The following is a 24444-nucleotide window of genomic DNA, read 5'->3' on the forward strand; positions in this document are numbered from 1 at the left end:
TTCTCTGTCACTCTAATTACGCCTTCATTGGAGTAAAAGAGTAAGATCCCCGCAATTTGCGAATTTCGGTTTTCGCGGTAGCCCCTTTGAACATGAGATATTGTCTATAGTCAGGCCATAGACTATAGAGGTCGGTGACCACCTGACAGTGACAGCTGTCAAACAGTAGAGATTGTTTGCACGCGCTTTCAAGTTTCATTTGAGGAACGCACCGACAACCGGTGCATGTTGCATTGAACAAATATTTTCCAATTGGCAATTATTTCAAATAAAGTTCTGGTTAAAACATCCATGCAAAGCCACAAGGTAAATTAATAATACCGAAATAGTATTATTTTGATCCGAGCTATTTTATGTAAAACACGTTGTTTTACGTTAAGTTTCATTCAACAGTTCCGGTCGTGCAGGATTTACATGTCTTTACCTTGTCCTCGGTTGTTTATTCGCTCCACAATTCATTAATTCTGTTTAAAATAGTTTTTCTTGACATTCAACATAAGCGCGTGAACATAATTATGTGTTTTCAGTTCCGATGGTGACATCAAACATGAAAGTGAACAAAAAGTTGTTGCCTGTGAAAGGCCATTATTTTCTTTTCAATGCAGGTGAGCCAGTACATGTCTATAAACTTATTATCAAATTATCGTTATAAAGATTTCTCTTCTAAGGGTGGTATTCCACCTGTCCAATTTCTTTGTCCAATGTGTATTTTGTCCAACATTTTGCTTAATGAGAGAGTGAGATGCAATGACATTGGACCAATATCACAGAATAAATAATAGTACTACCGTACAGAAAGGAAACTTCCTACAAAACCGAAGTTTGACAGCGGTTCAGGGTCGAATCATGCTATCCCTTTCTAATATATGGCACTATCCCTTTCGGCTATTTAGGGTTGTCAAAATTCAAGTGATTATCCTATCTGTGGTCGTGCACCCAAAAGGAAATCAAGTGGTGCCAACCCTAATAATTGCTCAGAGCAATGCTGAGCCGAGTGGAGCCGAGTTTGGCCGAAGTCAGGAGTTTCACACCCCTGCCAATATATTGGACAGATGGAATACCACCCTAAGTTATTTCTTATTTCCTTAGGCCAGTGGGGGGAAAACTTTCTTCATGGGGGGCCAGAAAGTTTAGGAAATTTAAGTGGAGGGCCAGAATTGTAGCCAATATTTATTTTGATTCGTGATAATCGTGGGTCAATGCCATATACTAATTATTTCATAGGACCGGCGGCGGGCCGTATAAAATCCATTCGCGGACCGGAGATGGCCTGCGGGCCATACTTTGCCCACCACTGCCTTAGGCTGTCTTGTTATTATTATCATACACCAGATTTTTAGAAGCAGGAATGATTTACACTAGCCAAAATATAGACACTAAAAAAAGAAACTGAACATTTCTAAGGCCGTTATGAGCTTACTACTGAGTTTTTATTCATAGTTTGGTAACTATTTTACAATAAACAAATTTCTGCACCCAAAATTCGGGGCATGATTATAATATATTTATGGTGCAATAAAGGATATTTACTTACTTATATTCCCAATTTAGTAACTAGAGTCCAGCTAAGCTAACTTTACACTAACTTGAATATAACAAAGTGAAGGAGTGTCATAAATGTCATATGTTCATAGGAAATTGACATCAATAATGACATTGCCAAATTATCATTGCAAATGCTATGCAGAGTTTTCTTAATAATATTTTTATTTATTTTATTTTATTTGAAAAAAATATATATTGTAATTCTATTTTTCTGTTAGGGCCGGTGCGATTTTATTTTGATAATTAGCAGAGTTAAGAACAGTGTCCAATTTTTCCTTAACCCTTTTCAAGTCCAATTGTCAGTCTTACTCATCAAAAATAGAACACATGTTTGAAGTGCCATATGTGGGAAATATATCCTTAGCCTGGTAAAGGGTTAAACTGTAAAGTACCTATAATTTGCCAATTACTGTAAGTTTCATAACCAGTGAAATTTTAGGATATTTTTATAGGATTGAAATCAAATAATTATACACAAACTTACAGTAATAATATATATTCAAACCATTGTGAAGCAACACACATTCTGACACTTGCTCAGTAAAATGTAGCTGATAGCATCATACTTTTTTACAACTATCGTCCTGAAGAAATGTGAGAGGTTATGTTCATAGCTATTTTTCTACTGACACAGATATGTACAGCTGCCCTCAAATATCTCAGAGCGGCCAAGATGATCGTAAATATCTGAACATGCACAATTGCACATTGAACATCACGATAATAGAGGTTCTGTTCAGATATCTGTGAACACCTTGACAACTCGAGTATATGTGATGGTGACTGTATTTGACTTTAAATCCATTGATAACTGCCAATTCGCTTATCTTTATTGCATAATTAGTTCCTAAGTACATGGCTTATCAGTTTGATTTGAAATCTAGAACAGAGCAAGACTGCCCCAGATTATAACATTTTCAATGTTACTTGATTTGCTGTAGAAAAGATATGTCATCACATTCCATTATTCCGTGGTATTTTATTAGTGTTAAAAAATAACTCCTCTTTGATAAAATACTTTCCTAAAAGCTTCTTGCTATTCTTGTGTAATAATATTGGCACATATGTTCTATAGCAGGGGTCTCCAAACTTTTTTACATGAGAGGGCCATATTGCGCCTCAGAATTTTCGCGCGGGCCACGGCACACAGCAATTCGGCGCCAAGGGGGGGTGTATCTGGTTGCTGCTGTTAGGGCTGAACACTTGGAGCCTGGCTCCCGCGGGCCGGATTGGACCGCTGTCGGCGGGCCGGATTGGAACGCTTCGCGGGCCGGATTTGGCCCGCGGGCCGGGTTTTGGAGAGCCCTGTTCTATAGCATGAAGTAAATTATGTAGCCACTGTAAATTTACTGCCATCTTTCGACAAGATAAAACCGTTAGAACGCCTTTTGATCTTGATCATTATTCTTTCACTGATATGTGTTAACTTGTTAAATATTTATTAATGCCATCTACTCGAGAGTAGGCTGAAGGTTATGGCGCCATCGGTCGAAAAGATTGCACCATAGCTTTGGCCTATTATATAGTCGAGTAGATGGCGTTAATATTAATATTTAATAAGTTAACACATATCACTGAAATAATTAAGGATCAAAGTCAAATGGCGTTCTAACGGTTTTATCTTCTGTCGAAAGATGGCAGTAAATTTACAGTGGCTACATAATTTACTTCGACAATCCATCTCTATGCACTCTATTCTCTTTGATGCTGGTGTCATAGTATTATGAAAAATTTGATTGTTGAACATATATGTATATGTCCAACTGTCCATATCTGGGAAAAAGGGTCCAAGAAATAGAGATTCAAATCTAAAAAAGGTCCAACGCCTTTCAGTTCATCCATGCCATGTCAACAATAAACATCATATTTTCATAGGAATTATGATGTATAAATAGAAGTATCTCCTTCTTCTGTTATAATGTTGACTGAGGTATATGAAGTAGAAATATAAATTTGATTATACAAAATGGCAGATTTACTCATATTAGATCATAGTACATGATTTAGCTCTAATGTTTATTAATCGTTGAATTACAGGAACTGCACCCCTAGTCCCTTATCTCTCCACATATGCCCGGCAGCTAGGATTCTCTTCCGCCACGGTGGGGCTGATCTACACAATCCTGCCAATATTTGGACTCGTAGCAAAACCTCTTTTTGGAGTTATTGCTGATAGGTTAGTATTTTTGTATTTTTTTTTTCGCACAAGAAACATACGTTATAGATTTATTTAAAGTTGTACACTACACTTTTTTTTAGATGTGGGAGTTTTTGTGTCATCTCTACTCAGAATCATAATGTATATGTCAATCGTTGATCGCTGGATCTTAACACTGCCAACGAAAACTTTATGTAAGACAAAACACTGATGGTTTCGCGTTTATCGCCAACGGTCCGACAACTGCCTTACCTAAGTAACTTCGCGGCAAATAAAGCGATTGAGAAAGTTGTAAACTGAAATAGATGTCATATAGGTAGGAAAGAAAAAGTGACCAAGTCCTCTAGTGGCGGAGGCCGGATACGAACCGGCGTCTTCATAATACGCGGGCTTGGTCACTTTTCTTTATGATATGACATATTTCAGTTTATAGTTTATTACATACTACATAGTAGTTACACTATTTAAAAAAAGTTTCTATCAAGACATAAAATAATTTTCTGTAGGACTCATTTAAAAAGATAAGTTCAGTCTTTCTCTTTTTATAGAATAGAATAGAATAGAATAGTATTTATTCGTAAGCACAAACAATAGAGACTTTGTATGGGAATCCGTCTTATAAGTATTTAAGGTATTTAAGTCTATTGTTCTAATCCCTCAGTGCAATGGGGGTACTATGAACACGGTTATCGCGTGATAACATTATAATGGACAATCGTCAGTTTTTAATATCGCTGCTGTAGAAAAAGTCGGTTGCTTTATCCTGTCATTATCACGCGAAAACCGGGACCAAAGTATTATCGGTGTATAATACAAATCCATTTTGTGGACTTCGTTATCTGTAGTTGCATTACAAGCGAATGTTATCTTGGCTTTATCATAATCCTTAAGATCCTGCTCATTAGATATTGTCGATTCGGTTCGTATTTTCTTTATGCCGAACAGAAAGGAGCTGAGACAGTATGAAACACGATGCGCGTCTAGTATTTGTCGTCGTAAACAAATATTTTAGGTACCTACAAATTCTGCTACAGCGGTATTATGTCCAGTTCATGGTATAATAATATACTCCGCCTGGTACTCTCTTCCCGTCTTTTCGTGGTCAAGTGACTGATACAAGCGTACGTCATCATGCGATAGCGCTATATAAAGTGGCAATGTTATTGTGACGTAGGCTTGTGTCACTCTGGGAAGAGAAGACCATGGTTTATTAGACTATGGTCCAGTTGATGACTGTGATGCCCGCTATATATATATAATACACATACACTTTGCTTCTCTTATTTTAGCTTTGCACATTCGTTTGCGGTAGGTTAGATGTGTAATTCGAATATTTAGGCAAATAGGGCGAAGTGTCTTGGCGTCATAAGATCCTATTTACGGCATCATACGGTGCCTATTATCTATATATGTAAGTAGGATGATCTATAAATACTAATGTTGATTGTCGACCTCCCAATGATCCCTTCAACTTTCTTTTAAGGCATTCCTAAATTTAAAGGGGCCAATAGCTGTAAGTACATTAACCTTTTGAACGCCATACGTCAGACAATAACGTCACACCATGATCACGAGCCCAACCGTGCCAATTGAAGGGATGTTTACAAAAACAACATAACTGCTTAGAGCGGTTGACACTTTTTAAGAACATTGTTAATCGTTTCTGGTGTCAACCAGTGTAGTCAGTTATGTTGTTTTTGTAAACATCCCTTCAATTCTATTATACCTTAACTTAAAATAATGATACATTGACAGCGTAGGTATGCCCAAATAACTACCTATTAACCTGTGTGCACTATGTGTGCTCTTAAGAACACCAAATAGCCTTAGTTAAAAATAAAAATTTGAACACCATATTTTCTGATTAGATACCGACATCTACTGCTGCCTGTAGGTACATATCTGCTTTTACCTAACATGTTTGTTTCTTTTTCAGATTTAGGATACAGAAATCAATTTTCATACTATTTCAAATTGTAACTATTGTGAGCTTCGGCGCCATATACCTAATACCGGAGTCGGACAGCCTTGCCACCGTGGGTATTTCCTGCAGTAGTGGATTATCTTACCTCCAGAGCCGTTATCTGGAGGAGAAAATGATAGATTCGGATAAATTAGACAAGCTAGGCAAAGAAAACGGCACGGCGGCATGTCAGGTGAGTGCTTATTTTCAATTTTTTAATATGGTACAAGGTACAAATATGTATGGTATCCTGTTACTAGGTAAATTTTTCCTTACACTAAATCTCTCTCTATCTATCTGGCTTAATTTTTCACTTAAGGGCGCACCAGAGAGAGGATCAGCTACACTCTAATAACACAAGTTAAAAATTGCCTACTCCAGAGCACACAGTCGCTGTGGCCGAAATCAGTCAGGAGTGCATCATCATCATCAAATTTTTCCTTTGGCAAGTTGAGTCGCGCTTAATATGTACATATATGAAATCGAGCGACTTTTTACCATCTTTAAAATAGCAACTGTTTAAACTAAACTTACTTCATCGTGTATTTTATTTGTTTAATTGTATACTTGTGTTAATATCCTACCTAAATGCTTTTTGTAGACAAATGACAATAATATTAATATCTAATAAAAATCCTTAGATGACATGTGACATGACCTCACCAAAGATGTGGCAAACGATCTGCGAACACTGGCACATACCCCAGTACTGTTACAGTGCCACAGACAGCATAAACTATACGGCGTACGTGGCCAGCTCCACTGTGCGCGACAACTGTGCATATATAGTGGCTAACAACGTCTCGCTAGAAGGTAAGTCGGGCTAAAATATGACATACCTACTATAGGTACATGCGAGTGTGCAAATCAGTGCCACAGACAGTATAAATAAATAAATATTATAGGCACTTTCTTACACAAATTGACTAAGTCCCACGGTAAGCTCAAGTAGGCTTGTGTTGTGGGTACCCAGACAACGATATATCTAATAAATGCCCTTACCGGGATTTGAACCCAGGACCATCAGCTTCACAGGCAGGATCACTACCCACTAGGCCAGATCGGTCGTCGTGGTCGTCATAAACCATACGGCGTAAAGCTTATATAGCGAGATCAGGGCTCTAGCCAAGACAGCTATCGTTGATAGAAAACGCCAACCGAAACTTAAATAATGTATGGTAATAGTCACATGACTTTTTGTAGTATCTCATCCCAATACATTACATTTGTCGTTGTAGATCGACATCTTGGCCAGGCCCCCTGGTGACATTATGGTGGTGATATCTCGTCGCAATGGAAGAACAGCGCTAAACTGTAGTCCGGGCCCGGTGGTCAGCATCACGCTGAATTCGGCCACATTGTGTAGTTTCAAATTAAATGTTTCTTTTATAAATAAAATAATGTATAAATCCTTTAACAGGCCAATTTTACACCCCCCGTTGTAATATTGGAAGCGACTACGTGGACATAAACGAGCCCTGTAACCTGCAGTGCGACAACGCCGCCCTGTCCGGAGTGATAGGCAGTCGCACCGCGAACATGACTTGCGGGAATCAGACTCTAAACTATAAACTATGCGTGAACGATACCTCGTTGGAGAAGATGCCTGCGAATGTTAGCAGTAAATGTGAGGTGAAGTACAATAGCTTTTATAACTTTATAACAATTATAACATAAGCAGGCGTGGCTCACTCCGCGATTTCGTCGCTTTGCTGCAGGTAGCTAAAAGTACATCCGTTCCACACCAAATTTGGTGGCTAGCCATAAGCCGCGCGTGGCGCTGTCGCCACCTAGCGGCCATATCTGTCCTGATCGTAACAGACGCGTTTTGTTAGAGAGTGAGTCTTCTGTACCTAGTACTATTATTTATTCTGTGACATAAGTCAGTGTGGCCAAATCCTGCTGGGGCGACAACGCCGCCCTGACGGAGTTATAGGCAGTCGCACCGCGAACATAGCTTGTAAACGTTGAAGCAGATGCCTAAGAAAGTTAGCAGTAGGTAAATGTGAGTTACGGTACAGTCAGCGTCGTATATTAGTAGTAGTAGTAGTAGTAGTAATCACTTAGCATATAGTTAGCTATAGTTGGTAGCATCCAAAGTATTCAAATTGTTCGGTACACCATAATAATGTGTATGGCGTACCGAACTATTTGAATACTTTGGATGCTACCTACTATATGACGCTGACTGTACAATAGGGTTGACACATTTTGAATTTTGTAACTTAAGGGCCTGCGTACACGAGTGTATTTTTTAAACTTTTGACTACAGACCTCCATCTGAAACTAACTTGGCCAGTTTTCATTACATCGGTCATTTTATAAAGTTATTCAACACATATATATATATATATTCTGATAAAAACTGGCCCACTCAAATCTAACCTACTTTAAGATCTCACATTTTTTTTAAATAACAGCTATTGTTATAGGTATCCAATAAAGCAAAGAAATAGAGTTTAATACTTGTTCATAATGTTATTTTGTTCCTATAAATACATATTTGGATTTTGCATAGAACTTGGCACTCATTTAGATCTCCATTCTTTTTGCGGCGAAGCCCACAGTCAAGCATAATTTTTGTATTGAACTTGGCTCTCCTTTTTTACATTTATGTTTTTGGTGGGATATCATTACTTTTTGTAAAGAAAACTAGGCAGGTATTGAAATTTAATGTTACGACACACCGTTGGCCGGTTGTTTAGCGCGTCGTATAAGTTTTTTTGTATGGGGCACTTCTTTTTTGACTTAACTTTATTTTTATATTTCTGTTATATAGCAAATATAATAATACATATATTGGGATAGTTTCAAATATCTGCTTGTAATGGTTCCAACGCTACAATAAAAAAAAAATTGTATGGGACCCCCCCCCCCTATTTCTTAACTTTTTTTTTATTTTTATATTTTTTCCTACGCTTACACACAATTAGCGAGCTGGACTCCAAATTTCATCCTTCTAGGTCATCTGGAAGTAGGTTAGATTTAGGTACTATATGTCAGTCAGTCAGTCAGTGCTAAAATTTACGACTTTTTGACCTTCATATCTTTATAACCGTTTGAGCTAGCTTCATGAAATTTGGGCTTCTAGATGTCCTTATGGATATAATTAAACACACTTAGTTTTATGTGTTTACGTTAAAGAGGTTTTGAGTTATAGAAGGGTCAAAAGTGACACCAAGTGGTTCGTGTAATATTACACTCGGCGCGGGCTAGCCAGTTCCTTTGCTTAAACTTGGCTTGACACGCTGCCGCGTGTCTAGATATGGAATTACGACGAGAAATTACGAACCTAAGTTCATACACGCTTTAAAAATGTGTTGAAATCGCTACACTTTATAAAACAGTCCTCCGCCGCGTCTGTCTGTTTGTGTGTTTGTACGCGATAAACTCAAAAAGTACTGAACGGATTTTCATGCGGTTTTCTTAACCCTTGCGAAGCCGGGGCGGGTCGCTAGTTTACAATAAAGAAAGCAAATATGAAATATAGATTAGAAGCAATTTCGTATAACGACTTGCTTCACTTGCTCTCAAAATTATCTCATAAAGATCTGTGTTCACGTGTCAAATATACTGTTTAAATTTATGACGCTTCGAAAACTAATTTTACGGGAAATCTTCTTACTAAACGTACTGTAAAACCACTTTTCAGGCGCATTGCAACCTAGACTCGACGACCCCATGGCGTCTCATGGAAATCTGCGATGGTTGGTACGCCGATGACGCCGAATCCTGCCAGCCGAAGACCAGGCAGGGGCAGGCGCTGCCATCCGAACTGTCATTCACTGGATACGTGGAACTAGAGACCGTGACGAACGTTAGCAGCTACATTTATGTTAGACTTAAAAACGTGGCCATTCCTAACGGTAAGTCTTAGTGCAGTGGTGGGCCCGCGGGCCATCTCCGGCCCGCGAATGGATTTTATCCGGCCCGCCGCCGGTCCTATGAAATAATTAGTATATGGCATTGGCCCACTATTATCAATTTATCACAAATCTAAATAAATTTTGGCTACAATTCTGGCCCACCACTTAAATTTTCTAAACCTTCTGGCCCCCCATGAAGAAAGTTTGCCCACCACTGTCTTAGTGTAAGGCCTGAGTGGACGCTCTAGTTGAGTGTGCAGCGGGGCGGGGCGTGCGGCGTGCATGTTAAACAAATGCAAACGTATAGGAGCGGCCTTAGTGCAGCAGAAGTTGCTAAGCGGGCCAGGTGTTCAAAATTACCTTGACACGCTCTTATTCTCTTAACAATAAAGTCGCGTCATTGTAATTTTGAACACTTGGCCCGCTTAGCAACTTCTGCTGCTGACTGTACGCTGCTCAAATCACTTGTGAGCCCGACGCCACGCTGCACGCCCCGCCGAACGCTCCGCTTCGACCGTCCACTCAGGCCTTATACTTATTCCAAATAAAACCAACCGGCCAACACACAAAGCCATTAAAGACCAACGAGTTAAAAGATTATGCCATATGCGGTGGAAGTGCTACCAGGCAGGGACAGGGGTTGCCGTCTAAAACTCCTAACTGTCACATTTATCCATTTATAGTTGAACAACATGTTTATCGCACCCTCGCCCCTTGCGTATCATAATCATATTGTGCATAAAGGTTTTCAATGTTAGCAAAGAGAATAGATAGTATAGAGGGGTCCTGTCATAGTAAATTTTGTAGTCACCGTAAATTTACTGCCATCTACCGACACACGACTAAAACTCAAATGAAAACGTATAAAATTATCAAAAATATGTGTATATATGGATAAATGGTTTTATTATTTTTATATCATTTTGGCCCATGTTCATTCACTGATATCTATGTGTTGAAATTGTTAAATATGAAACGGTGTCGTCACGCCATCTAGCCGACCATAGGCCAAAGGTGTGTGCGCCATCTATCCGAGAATGACTTTTTCTTGATTTCCGAGGCACGTTTTTTTCTTATTCATCTTATACGGAGTTACATATGTCTTTGATATTAGCAAGAAAAAACGTATAAGTACACTTTTGTCTCCCGTTGTTTGTGATGCGATTATCTGCTTGAAAATCAATCTAAATACATAGGTATAGCATCATATTCAATTTTTTTTAAATATTTTTATAGCATCTGTTTCATGAATCAAATACAAAAGTCAACATAATGAAATCCTGACAAATGAAACTAGTGTATTGTATTGTAATTAGGTATTAACCCTTTTTCACTTGCATGTCACATCTGGATTTTATTTTATTTGTTCACAGGTGATTCGGAGTCCGTACATTACCCGTATTGCGCTTCACACGAGCTATTCCAGACGTCGTGTAAAATAAATTGCAATAACGCTCAGGTACGTGCTCTAAAATAATATAATCATCTTGTTACTTGGAAGTAGCTTTTCATTACAAAGCAACATCTATATGTCCCTACTGACAGAAAGTTTCGTATTTCCTGTAACTTATACATATATACAAACTTATATACAGTTCTCACAACTAATCTAATGTATTTGACTTATGTCTGTATTTTAATATCCGTGTATAAGATACCTTTTGCTTTTTAAAGTTAAAAATATGAGCGACATGGAAGAAACATGTCGGGCGTGTGACAAAAAAAGTCTCGAGTTAATCCCAAAAAGTGGGATGTTAGCTAACTAAACACAGGCTTTGCAATGACAATTTGTCAGCAAAATTCTACAAAAAAGATAACGTTTATTATGGCACTTGCACGTCACCTCAAAGATCGACTGTAGTTTATGCGCGCGGTTGTTTTATCCGATAAACGCAATGCGTTTGCCGAACACCAATTTTTAGGGTTTTTTTTATTTTTTTGGAAAAATTACAGCTGGAGTACACCAATATGTATATGTGTATGTATATGTATGTTAGCTAATAACATAGAAACAGTGAGCCAATTAAAAGTTTCCACAGGTAGAGGTTTTACATCAGATAATCTAATGATCCACTGCTGGGCAAAGGCCTCCCCTCTCCCTTTCCAATCCTCCCTGTGCTGAGCAAGATCCCGCCAATCCCGCTGGAATGCATCCAGGTCGTCCCGCCATCTCTTTCTCGGCTAATCCAGACACACACATTCACAATTAGGCTAAAAATAAATCTAATGACACTACATTGTTTTACGCGTAAGCGCATTGTCATTGTTCCTACATTCCGTTGACGCATGCGTTCAACGCTGCGTTTATCGCATACAACAACCGCGCGCTTTAAGAGGAAAGGGGACGGCCGCTTCTCCATACAAACGTAGTCCCCATTTTCCTCTCTGGATGGATGACATTATGGAAAATATTTCCACATAATTTGATGTATACTAACCATAGCTATGCCCCTACGTTTGACTTTTTTCGATTGTTTAATTACATATTGTAAAAATTAGGAGCGAATACCAGATTTCATACAGATGTTTAAATGCTCCTAAATCTTAAATAATTAAAAATTCGAGAGAAATTAAACGTAGGGGCATAGCTGTGGTCGATATAGGTACAACTATTTGTGTCAAAATATTTTCAATTATACGCCTGAAACACAGGGAATCCTAGTTCAGGCACATGTACATGTAAACTATCACTATTTTTATGTCTTTGTTTTATACGAATGTAACCATGAAATACGTGTTTTTTGAATAAATTATGTTTATGTTTAATTATGTTAATATCCAGAGAGGAAAGTGAGGAGTACACGCGGGTCCTCCACTTTCGTTTAAAATCGATGATTGTTTTGTTTACAGTTGAACGAGTTGTTCCAAGCGGCGACAGAGAGCCTCAATACGGGCAGCCAGTACACCGGGCAGTTCTGGATGTTCTTCGTACTTATGGTGCTCAGCTGGGTGGGCATGGCGGTCGTCGTTACCTTCGCCGATGCCATCTGCTTCAATATTTTAGGTAAATTGGTCTTTGGTTGACGGGATACTGGGTCAGGATCTAGAAATGTTGCGGACTATTAAAAGTGATATTCATGCAGCGTCCAGCGGAAACCGGGGACAAAGGCCTAAAACTGTTAACATTTATTTTTAGTACTTTGGTTTAATAATAGCAATATGCTGTTCTATTGCTTTATCGACCGGATCGTAGCGCAGTAGTATTCAAACACTAAACTGTATTTGAAATTAGTACACGGTCTTCTTACTAATATGTTATAATAATGTGTAAACGTTACTAGAGTTAGAGCAAGAAAAGTCTGCAGCGATTTTGATAGTCCACGCAGTGCAAGTGTTATTTTAAACGTCAAACTTCTATGAAATTATGACGTATACATAACACTTGCACTGCGTGGGCTATCAAAATCGCTGCAGACTTTCCTTGGTATAACTCTACGTACAATTGACTGCATGACAAATCTCATACAGCTGTCCAAATATAGGCACAAAATAGGTACACGTATAGTATAACTCAGGACAGTTTAAATTTTATTGTTGCACTCTATTGCGTTATAAATAAGCTCCATTTTTCAGGTGCAAAAGTGTCCCAATACGGCAAGCAGCGCCTATGGGGCTCGGTGGGCTGGGGTATATTCTCTTTGCTCACTGGCGCCCTCATAGACGTGTTCAGCGAGGGCGAGTACAAGAACTACACGGTCGCGTTCGTGCTCATGTTCGTGTTCATGCTCGGTGACGTCATCGTGTCGTGTTTCATAAAGGTATGCTACACAGATTTAAGCTCTGGTTTCCTAAGATAGCGGTGCCGTCATATAGCGGCCGTTTCATACAAAATAATACGACTTCCATATTTAGCCGTATTATTTTGTATGGAGACGGGGAGCTAGTAAGTTGATATTGGTCTAACACTAAATAGTAAATACACCCATACAATACAATCCCAATTTAAATTAAATTATTTGTACTTCAGAACTTTTAGAACCCCGATGATTGCGAAAACAGCAAAATTAACTGTCATATGATTTTCAGATCGAATCCACAAAAATGTCGGTCAGCATTCTCGCCGATGTCGGAACCCTGCTATCCTCTCTACCCACTGTGATATTCTTTCTTTGGACGATAGCAGTCGGTCTCTGCACGGGACTGCTGTGGTCGTTCCTTTTCTGGCATTTAGAGGACATTTCGAAGCAAAACGGCAGTGGCTCGGAGTACGACAAAACTCTGCAAGGGCTGGTCAGCGCTATACAGACGTTTGGAGGCGAGATACCGTTCATGTTTGTGTCTGGTGAGTGAACTACCCTGGTATTGGCAATATCAACAAAATTTCTATTACATTTTGTGTATTTCTAACAAACACAAATATCATAATTATGGAAGATTATCAATGGTCTGTTGGATTTGACAGGCGTTTATGAATAACGACATTATTATTTTTTCCGGCTATGGCAAACCCAAGAGGAATTCGTTTTTGTGATATCTTTAATAGAGTGCAAAAAACTTTCTAAGTACATGAGAAAATATTATTGACCACAATAATCTTGTCCTCAGGTTTCATCCTAAAGCGTTTAGGCCATATAAACATGATGACCCTTGTGCTGTTCGCGTTCGGCGTGCGCTTTATACTTTACTCGCTGTTGAGCAACGCATGGTGGGTTCTGCCCATAGAGATGTTTCAGGGCATCACCTTCGGCATGTTCTACCCCACCATGGCGTCGTACGCTAAGGTCGTATCGCCGCCCGGCACTGAAACCACTGTGCAGGTAACGAACACTACTATAGTCTGGCAAACCAATTTTGTCCGTCAAAAAAAACGCAAAATTTATTAAAAGCGAGCTATCGTTCGCGCCTACGTTTATAATAATATTAATAATAATCCGCCTTTTTTGCTGCTGGCCGGGCTATATAAACGACACAGTAAATTAGATTTTAAAGTTATTAATTTATCATGCCACAAGGTAATGAAGGTAGCAGACCGTTCAAAGCGCCCGGTCCCTTTTAATGTTTAATTTTTCCTGCCCTGTAAGCCTATAATTTGTTTTTTTTTTATCATTAGAAAGAACGTAAGCGATCTTGACATGTCTTTTAATTGTAAAACGCTTTTTAAAAATCAGTAACTATTACTTATGAAAGCAGAAGAATATAAATGATCGTATTAGATTCATAATTGTTATATATTTGCCGTGACTTATATTTAAAACGAGTTTTTCAATTAAAAGACACATCAAGATTGTTAACCTTTTTTCTAATGCTAAAAAAACGAACTATAGCACAGGAGCAGTACGATACGACAGTATCTCGCCCGCGAGATAGAGTACCCGACTTTAGGTGTCACGCCGCTCCTATGCTAGAGTCTGCGCGGAAAGAGACGTCGGAATGACCGCGGATCTTCTCTTTCAGAACAGACTCTAGGCCTGCTTATCGAGAAACCTAACCAGTATACGTTTTCAGGGGCTAACGGGAGCGATATTCGAAGGCGTCGGCACTTCCCTCGGCAGTTTCATCGGCGGCCTCCTCTACGACCAATACGGGAGTTGGAAGACGTTCCTATGGTTTGGGATCGGGTCCCTCGTTTTCTGCGTTGTCCATGCCGTCGTCCAGTGCCTGGTGAAGGACAGAACGGCAGGAACACCGCAAGGTAAAGAAGCGAATGAACCTGCTCTAGGTGTTACAAAAATCGACGATTAAATTGAAAACGGAGCAAGATGGCTTATATAACATTCATACAATTGGTAATGTTTTACCTTGCAAAAAGATTTACGATTTGGTTTTTTAATATTGTTAATGATCGTACGAGCTTAACTGGTAGTAACCAGACTCTTTGTAGAAGCTGTCGCCTAGAGTGGCGACAAAATTAATCATTAATTGAAAATTTCATTTATAAAAAAATCCTTATTCACCAATAAAGGGTCGTTGCCATTAACTTAAAATACCTAACTACGCTTATCGGCATGGTATCTACTAGCTGGCTTGAGTAAATACATGTACATGTATGATTTTTGAAAGTACAAACAGCGACACTCCTAATTGTACATCGGTGGACCTTATTACAAAAGGCATAAGGTCCACCGATGTACAGTTAACAGTGTGGACGATGGTACACCCTCTTTGATGGCTGGTATCCGTCGGGGGTTTGGTATACCAAAACCGAATATAATTCAAATGGGATAAAAGTTTTCGACAATTTGAAAAATACCACCAACTATAGTTTGTCAAAGAACTGTCTCATTTCAATCATAGACAGAGATAATCATACTATCTTTGTCTTACACTAGTACTAGCACCCAAAAGAAAAGAATGAGTATAGTTTTCCTGGTTCTTACTGACTGACAAATTGGTTTGACCAAGTATAGAAGTCATACTGACCTGGTACAGTGACGCAGTATATTTGTTGCAGCAAGTGTTGGTTACGAATTATATATACGAATTATATTATATTTCTGTCACTGTGTATAAGTTAGAAAATATGCATTTTAACAATTATCTGATTAGGTAAGTATTATTTTATCAGGAATCGGCCTTTTGTACTCTACGAAATAAAGGGTGGTCCAGACATAGAGGCCGTTTCAAAATATGTAAATTTCTACGTAACTAAAATAAAGTGACAAAAATTTAATTACATAGGTACTCAGTGTTACTTTTATTTACAGTAAATATGCTAAAAAAATTAAAACCCAACATGACCTTGTTTAGCACATTTCAGTATCTTGGAGCGGAATCAACTGAAAAGCGATTTTCTAGATTTAATTGCGATGTTCTTAAAAATTCGCTGCCAGATTCGTTTCATCGCTGGGATGCTGTTAGCTGGCTTATTCCCAGTCGAGAGAAAAGTGTTTTCTATTAGTGTATCTAGTTCATCGTCCCATATGTAATATTTGTAGCCCGCTACTTGCATCGGCTCCAGCGGTACCAAAGTTTCATCATCTAAAACGAAGAAGAAATTTCGACCGCTGGGAATGCTGTCCTTGTAAAGCTTAGCTGCACTCTTAATACACCGGTCGATCTGCCCTTGATGGGGCTGCGTCTTTTCTTCCTGCTTCGAATCCCAGCTGCTTTCTTTACTCGACGATATGTAGACAGGGTCAAGCCAAGTTCTCGTAAGGCGACACGGTTAGATTTGCTACGATTTTGTCTCGCCTTCTTTAACACTTTCTGTTGCAACCTGGGCGTGTTAATAGTCGGTTTTAGACCAGGAAGTGGCTTGAATCCTACTTGACGTTTGTCTACGTACCGTTTGATCCAATTGTTTATTTCGGATGGTCTGGTCAAGTACATTTTGCTTGTCAGAGTGAGTCAGTATATTATACCTACACGATTTTCAGAATAGCGTCAGGTAAAATTCTATTGTCGATTTAGTTCGCTATTCGTGCTCGGTACGTTTCATTGTAATTTTTTTACAGGATTTAATTTACAGAAATGCAAATTAGGATAATTTTACAATAAAATGCATTTAACATTTTTATCCAATTGATTATTCTCGTAGTCATACATATAAACGGCTGCAAAAAGCGGCCTCTATCTCTGGTCCACCCTTTATTGTTTGGAAACTTGAATTTTTTGCCTAATGTGTTATCGGTGCCGGCACCAAATTGTCCAGTGACCTGCATTTATTGGTCTTGCTGAACTCCAGCCTATGGAGTCTCTCTGCATAAATTCTTTTTCACCATCAGGATTCCGTTATACATTATAATATCTGTAATTAGTTCTTACGAATGTTTCCTTTAATAGTAAGGTATATTCGACATTCAAAATAGGTGATAAATAGATAGTGATATATGCATTAATAAATATAATATGTCAAGCCATTTCCGTCAGTAGAAAAAGCGCCAAATATAAAAAAAAAATGTAGGTGCTACTAAGGGTTATCATCCCATAGAAAATGTATTTCGCGCCTTTTTCTACTGACAAAGTTGACGCAACTACATTTTTTAAATTTGTCCCTTTTTTCTACTGACGGAAATGACTTGACATACTATACATATATTTAATATTTCCAGAAAACGTAAAACCAATATTTAATAATATAATTTTTATTTTGACATTTAGGTCTCCTTGAACGCAGCCCGTACTTTTTTACAATTGAGAACCGGCTAATTGCCTATGCGATTTAAAAAGTTATGTGCAAGGGTTTTACATTGTTACAAAAGAATGTGCGTTGTGTTATTCGTAAATACTTAGTTAAATAAAAAAAACTACATTAAAATAATGAATATAAGTGATATAGAAACTTCTTAATCTACTTCCGAAGCTTTTGGGCCAAAGGTTAAGAGGTAATTTATTACCACAGAAATCTACAAACATGATTGATTTTTATCATTTTATTCGTGAAACAATAGGTTAAAAATTTTAATAAATTAATACTCTAGTAAGTAGGTACCTAGTAGAAATTCTTAGTGCTAAGGAGAACTAATTAAAGTGGTTAATATAATAAGCGTATTGACCCTATTGTTTGTATAATATATTTTATACAAAATTTATTGTATACAAACACAAAAAAGGAAATGTGCTTCATTCTTATTTCGGTCTGCTCTTGGAATATACTTGCTTTTTTTCCTATGCCGCATGACAAGGTGGATCCAATGACAACATACAAAAATACCTATAACTTTTTCTGTTCCTAAATTCGTTTAAATTTCTGCAAAACTATAGAGGTTTCATAGGGCTCCCGATATCCGTGCTACACGCCAACTCGTGTATCCGTGTTCTTAGCCCAGGCTGTGCTAAGCTAAGCGTCCGAAGTTCCGAACTTCCCTTCCCTTCAAAGTCCGTGCCCGTGTAGTGCGTTCGGCTCCGGAACCGCGGTCATACCTACCTAGTATTGTTATGTTTTTTTTTTCTTTTTGCTTATTATTCGTTGTATTCTTCGATCTTATAAAGAACGCGACCGATCGTCACTATACGTCGAGAACGGAGCGGAATCCGAACACACGGGTAAGACGAGTACACGGGTCTTAATTACACGGACCCTTATTACCCGTTCCGAATGGGCCACAAATCCGGTTTCGTGTAACGCGAGAACGGGGCCCTGGCGACAGGTACGGTCAGCCAAGAAAGTGGTAGACTACTCTCTTGGCTGACTGTACACGAAACCAGGACGTGACCGCGAACCCTCTTTCGTATGTTAAACTTTAGGCTGTGACCATATATTATTTATTTTCATGTTGTTTTTAGTTCTGTATTTTTTTAATTGGTATTTTTTCTCCTTTTGTGGGTAGTGTTAAATATGTAGGTATCTAGTTTTTGTTTGGCATTCGTTTTTTTTTTCTTTTACAACCTTTTATTTAAGTAGGTACTCATATTTCTTTGTTTGATTTACACTGCTAAGCGCAAGTTAATATATCCAATGATAAAACTATGCAACCTCTTTCAGATTTGCTTGTAGTGGATGACTGTATTTAGAGTCTGTTCGGAAAGAGAAGAGTTCTGGAATGTATTGGGCCCCATACATTCTACGACTCTTCTCTTTCCGCACAGACTCTATAAGCTACCTGACCTACCTACCTGTAAAGAAAAGTCAGTTATTAACTTACTTATTTTATTATCAATGATAAATTTAAACATACAGTGGTCTGAGATTATCATCATTTTATTCATTTTTTGTTATTTTATTTCTAATTTATTAGGTACATACGTTTTGACAGTGTGAGTAAGATTCTGGAAAATCATATTAAATACTAAATATTATATTATATCCACCATCCTAAAACGTTAGTCCATCTTAAAAGTTAGCTACGAGATTCTACAGGGTGTCCCATAAGTGACACGTCACAGTGACACTGGAGGTAGACCAGGCCAAGAGGACCCAAACCAACTTAACCTGACCCCAGTAAAAGTTGCACGGTTTTCGAGTTATTGCCAAATTAAGGTTTTTCATGAATTTTGACCGTATTTAACATTGTTAGTGCCAGTGTGCACTCGGAAAGCTCTCGAAGTAAATTTTTTTTATGTGTACTGCATCATGAATAGTTATTTAAGATAACAGAATAGGTATTTTATCGATAAACAGTGTAAAATGCAAAAATGTACTGGTTTAATCTTGAATTAAATTCACAGCGAAACATCAATTTCGACTTTGACCATCTGTCGTGAAAAAAAATACTAGAAAAGTAATGAGCAAATAACGTCAAGTTATTGGAGCATGTTATGCAGATTCAAAAATGGTATGACACATGTACCTTCCTGCAATAAAATAGGAATTATTATCATCTTTCGAAAGCCTCATAAAAATAAGTTAAAACTAGGAAATCAGCAATCCGTTGCTACTTAGTAAAAATAACGATTTATGTTAAGATATCTAATTCTGGATACAGAAATAAAAAACGCCTATTCAGTATTTGCCGAATGCCGAAAAGAAAGAGATGGAAAATGGTTATCTCCCTTTTTAAGGATATCATTGAGTTAATAAAGGTTCAAAGAAAATTAAATACTGCAGGTTGAAGTTTAATCAATTTATTAAAATAATTTTATTTTACAATAGAATATACAACAGAATTAGATATCTTAACATAAATCGTTATTTTTACTAAGTAGCAACGGATTGCTGATTTCCTAGTTTTAACTTCTTTTTTATGAGGCTTTCGAAAGATGATAATAATTCCTATTTTATTGCAGGAAGGCACATGTGTCATACCATTTTTGAATCTGCATAACATGCTCAATAGCTTGACGTTATTAGCGTTATTATTATTTTTCACGACAGGTGGTTAAATTCGAAATTAATGTTTCGCTGTGAATTTAATTCAAGATTAAACCAGTACTTTTTTGCATTTTACATTGTTTATCGATAAAAAACCTATTCTGTTATCTTAATTAACTATTCATGTTGCCATACACATAAAAAAAAATCACTTCGAGACCTTTCCGAGTGCACACTGGCACTAACAAAGTTAAAAACGGTCAAAATTCATGAAAAACCTTAATTTGGCAATAACTCGAAAACCGTGCAACTTTTACTGGGGTCATGTTAAGTTGGTTTGGGTCCTCTTGGCCTGGTCTACCTCCAGTGTCACTGTGACGTGTCACTTATGGGACACCCTGTATAGTATTTCTATGTTTATATAAATCCCAGTGCTCAAGTATTACTTACCTATTATAATTTAATAATTACATTATTATACTTAGATGAATTCTAGAGTTAGATAGTTCTAGGAAATTTTATTCCCCTTGACGACTTAGGTAAGTAATTGTATGTATGTGTGTTTTTTTTACTTATTATGATTTATTGTATTTAGTTACAACACTTATAACTATCATTTTATACATTAACGTACTTACCATGTGGTGCTTAATGTAGATATAGGTAAGGTATAAATATTTAGTTAATTCGAAGTTGTGCATATAAGTTCCTTAAAAATCCAGTATTACCTTATAGAACATAGTTCTAGGTTTTTTAATAAATTACTTTTAACTAAAGCAAATTGTGTTTGATTTATTTCCTATTCAATACATATAGAAACAAAAAATACTTCAATATTTTTTGCAGAGTTTATATAGCTTACTTCTAAGTAAGCTGTCAATTTTTAATATACATAACTAGGAAGAAAAAAACATATTTAAATAACTTACTGGTTAGTAATCTGTGTAAAATGACATCTGTCATTTTTTTTATAGCGTGGACTTGGTTACAGTGTATGTGCATCAGGAAGTTTGCCATTTTTTTACCTTTGATATCAAAAAGCAAGTACATTCCAATTTACTAAAAATAAAACATGATTTATAGCCATGTATGTACCTTCAAATATGTATATTTGTGCAAATACAAATGTACATACACTTATATGTTATTTTGTTAATTTATGTTGCATACATATGTATTGTTTTGCCCTCAATGTTAGTATCTTTGTCTCATTTTCCCCCTATGTTTGCAACTACGATTTTTATTACCATGTTATGTTTAATTTCAGGTGGCTACATGTCCATCATAAGATATGAGCAGCCCGGAGATATGGTGTGTATAATGGAGGATCACCTAGAAGGCAGGGAAATGCAGTTGCGGTAGTCACAAAAACATATGTTTACTAATAAAAACGAGACTATTTGACTTAGTGAGTTTTGGATCGGTCTTAAGACGTTGACAACTGGCGCACCAATTAGGTACGTGGCAAATTGTGTGAAAGAAACGCAGCGCATAAGTCATGTTACTGCGAATACGCTGCGTGCAGTTCCGGTGTGGTATGTCCTTTATTTGTATTTAAGTGAATGTTTGTTTAATACAATATTAGAGCGATTTATTTATAATAGGTAGGTAGGTACCTATATTATTTTGATAGTATTGGTAAATTACTTTCAAATAAGCGTTATTGCCTAGCTTACACGATTGCAAGATAATAAACAATAGTTATTATCAATTTTTTTTGTGATTTCGACGTTTTTAAATTTATGAAGAATATATTCTTGAAATATTAACGCTTGGTGGCGGTTGATTGTAACTGTTACGTATCTTGCGAAAGATATTTAAAAGGTTATATCTAATAGATATAGGTTTACCAAACAGTTCCACTAGGTGGCTTTAATTTTAAATTATGTTTCATACATTTTTACATAAGTAATGCCGGTTGTGGTGTGGATAATTTTATAGTGCTTTTAGTGCATAATTAGTTCCTGTGATTTAAGTAGTTTAAGTAGGTAAATATTCATTTATTAATAAATAGAGGTATCTTCGGAGGTATTTATAACTTAGTAAAGTTTATATGTATTTACTATAAGTAATAACTAGGTTAAGAAACATTGGTGAGTGAGAATCTTATATATCTTGTCTTCGTAATTGTGTTCCCTTAGGCCTTGGTGTCTGGTGGACGCCGTACAGCATCACCTTGCATAAGTATAGATCGTGACGCTGTACGTACCTACGCAGAAAATATTATCTGTGATTACAGAGCTAAGTCTCTTTTAAAAAGTGAACCGAGTTGATTGCAAATTGGTTGTAGGTATTGTAAGTTTTTCTTCGCAATTAAATGTATTATACATTATACATATTTATTATATTGAAGGTAATTTTTGAACAAAAAGTTCACTCCAAAGATGGGTCCAAAGTTGTGCAATTAATTGCATTTTTTTTTATTGTGATGTGACTTCATAAGAGGCATATAAGTTGCGTTTCATCATTCGCATCCCGCGGGCTATTGCGAGTAGGTACCGAAGTGCCTTCTAATAGTCGAACCCCGAATATTGGGCATTATATTCAAAATGTACCTACTTAGTAGTACAACTACACTTTTTATTCAGATTTGGGATTTTTTATGACACCTCTACTCAGAATCATGAGCTGTCCCAAAATTTTTATATCCTATCTTTATACGACGGTAACGTAATGGACAGAACGAAAAATGTATGGAATTTTTGGGAAGCTTATTCTTCTATTAGAATCATAAGAGCTCCTTATTCTGAAAATAAATAACATAAATTTACAAACTTAAAAAAAGTTAGTGTACAAAATATATCTAAAATGGCCCATATACAAGATTGGTGTTGTTGCTCTTTAGAATAATCACGTAACCAATATGAAAAACCGTTTTTCACTTCACATGCTCAAAAAGTGCACCTTTATGTCGTGTGTAGACGACATAAAATCGCATTTTATGCTCTAGAGCATAGAAGTAAAATTTTCTTCTAAGACTAAGGTAATCGGTCTCAACAGCCAAACAGTTAAAACATATTGCACAATTTTACTCAGCAATAAAATTGTGTAGATGACAAAACTTGTTATATTATTTTATTTTTGCTACAATTTATTAGAAATCCGTATTTTCTGTCATTGAATTTAGTACATCACATAAAATAGGAGTCGATTATCGTTCAAAAATGCTCCGAAATGTTTGACTTGGCAGAAAACCAAGCATCTGAAACTCTGATCACATGTTGAAAATTAAAAAAATAATAATTAAAAAGTTAGTTGGCGGGAATTGGTTATGTATTATGTTCTTTCGCTTTACGACAATTTCGTGGTGTAAATTCCCGTGAAAAATATAATTTTATTTTCCTCGCAATCGAAGTGAAAAGCAGAGTGTACAACAAGGGCATAAATGTCCATTTTTACCCTCGTCTACTATTTTGGTCTTCTCTTCGCTCAGACCAAAAAATTGCCTCGGGTAAATATGGGTCACTTTATGCCCTTGTTGTAAAATCTACTATTTTGTCCGCACAAGCGACACACAGGTCAATTGGAACGAACACTGAGTGATATCAGAATAACATTTGACTGATGTCCTTCAGTTATCGTGCATTCCGCTCGTACTAGTCCGCCCATGTATTGGCGTGGGGTGGGCAAGACGCACGATAACTAAATAATATAATTGTGATGCCAGTGTACGTTCGAATTGGCCTGTCAGTCCCACGCAAGAACCTCAAGGGTGAGGCATCGTGGTGGGGCTGTTTAGAATCGGCTGAAAGCATGTTCGATACCTATTTTGGTTTGTTTTAAATGTTTTTTTATCTTCTAATATTTAAAAAATAACGAGTCTTCAAATTTAAGATATTGTTATTCTGATCCATAGACATGCTGATTTTGATAGTGTTGTATATTTTGCTATATATGTGTTTTTGTTTGATTCGGAATGGTTGTTATGTTGTTCATATTTTACAAGAGACATTTTGTTATACATATGTACTTATATCGTTTTTTGTGCTGTCACAAACATATACAATATGTACTTTACAATACCTATATACTTTTTTTTATTTTATTAGTAGGTATATTCAAATTGATATCAGTTAAAACATACCTATAATAACAATCTTGTTGTTGATAGTACAATTGCGTCCATAGAAGATAATAGTTCGGTGACATGTTTGTTTGGTAGAAAGAACTCTACGAAGTGAAGTTTAGTTACTATTTCCTTGATGAAAACTTTCCTATCCTGAGGGCCTACCGCGAACCACGTTCGACGCTCCCTGTCGCACTTGTAAATTCGTACGTAAGT

At 37.0% G+C, this 24444-nt stretch overlaps 1 protein-coding gene across 1 annotated transcript; it reads left to right on the plus strand.

Moving 5' to 3' along the window:
• The first annotated feature begins 204 nt into the window (after positions 1–204).
• Positions 205–21759, plus strand: LOC134804053 (major facilitator superfamily domain-containing protein 6). The gene is made up of 14 exons (XM_063776936.1): positions 205–306; positions 528–605; positions 3583–3721; positions 5640–5859; positions 6308–6479; positions 7087–7298; positions 9319–9532; positions 10906–10991; positions 12383–12536; positions 13106–13290; positions 13559–13814; positions 14078–14289; positions 14978–15164; positions 21430–21759. Exons 2-14 carry the CDS (start codon positions 533–535, stop codon positions 21522–21524), a joined length of 2205 nt encoding a protein of 734 aa, XP_063633006.1. The 5' UTR covers positions 205–306; positions 528–532; the 3' UTR covers positions 21525–21759.
• Positions 21760–24444: the final 2685 nt, after the last annotated feature.

Source organism: Cydia splendana, chromosome Z (genome assembly GCF_910591565.1).
Source record: "Cydia splendana chromosome Z, ilCydSple1.2, whole genome shotgun sequence".
Lineage (NCBI taxonomy): Eukaryota > Metazoa > Arthropoda > Insecta > Lepidoptera > Tortricidae > Cydia > Cydia splendana.

Bases quoted from the DNA above. Each gene is read 5' to 3' on its own strand.
- LOC134804053 (XM_063776936.1), top strand. From the start codon at position 533: ATGGTGACATCAAACATGAAAGTGAACAAAAAGTTGTTGCCTGTGAAA. The intron at 13,291-13,558 runs GTATGCTACACA...TATGATTTTCAG, and splicing joins TCGTGTCGTGTTTCATAAAG to ATCGAATCCACAAAAATGTC. The intron at 15,165-21,429 runs GTAAAGAAGCGA...GTTTAATTTCAG, and splicing joins AACGGCAGGAACACCGCAAG to GTGGCTACATGTCCATCATA.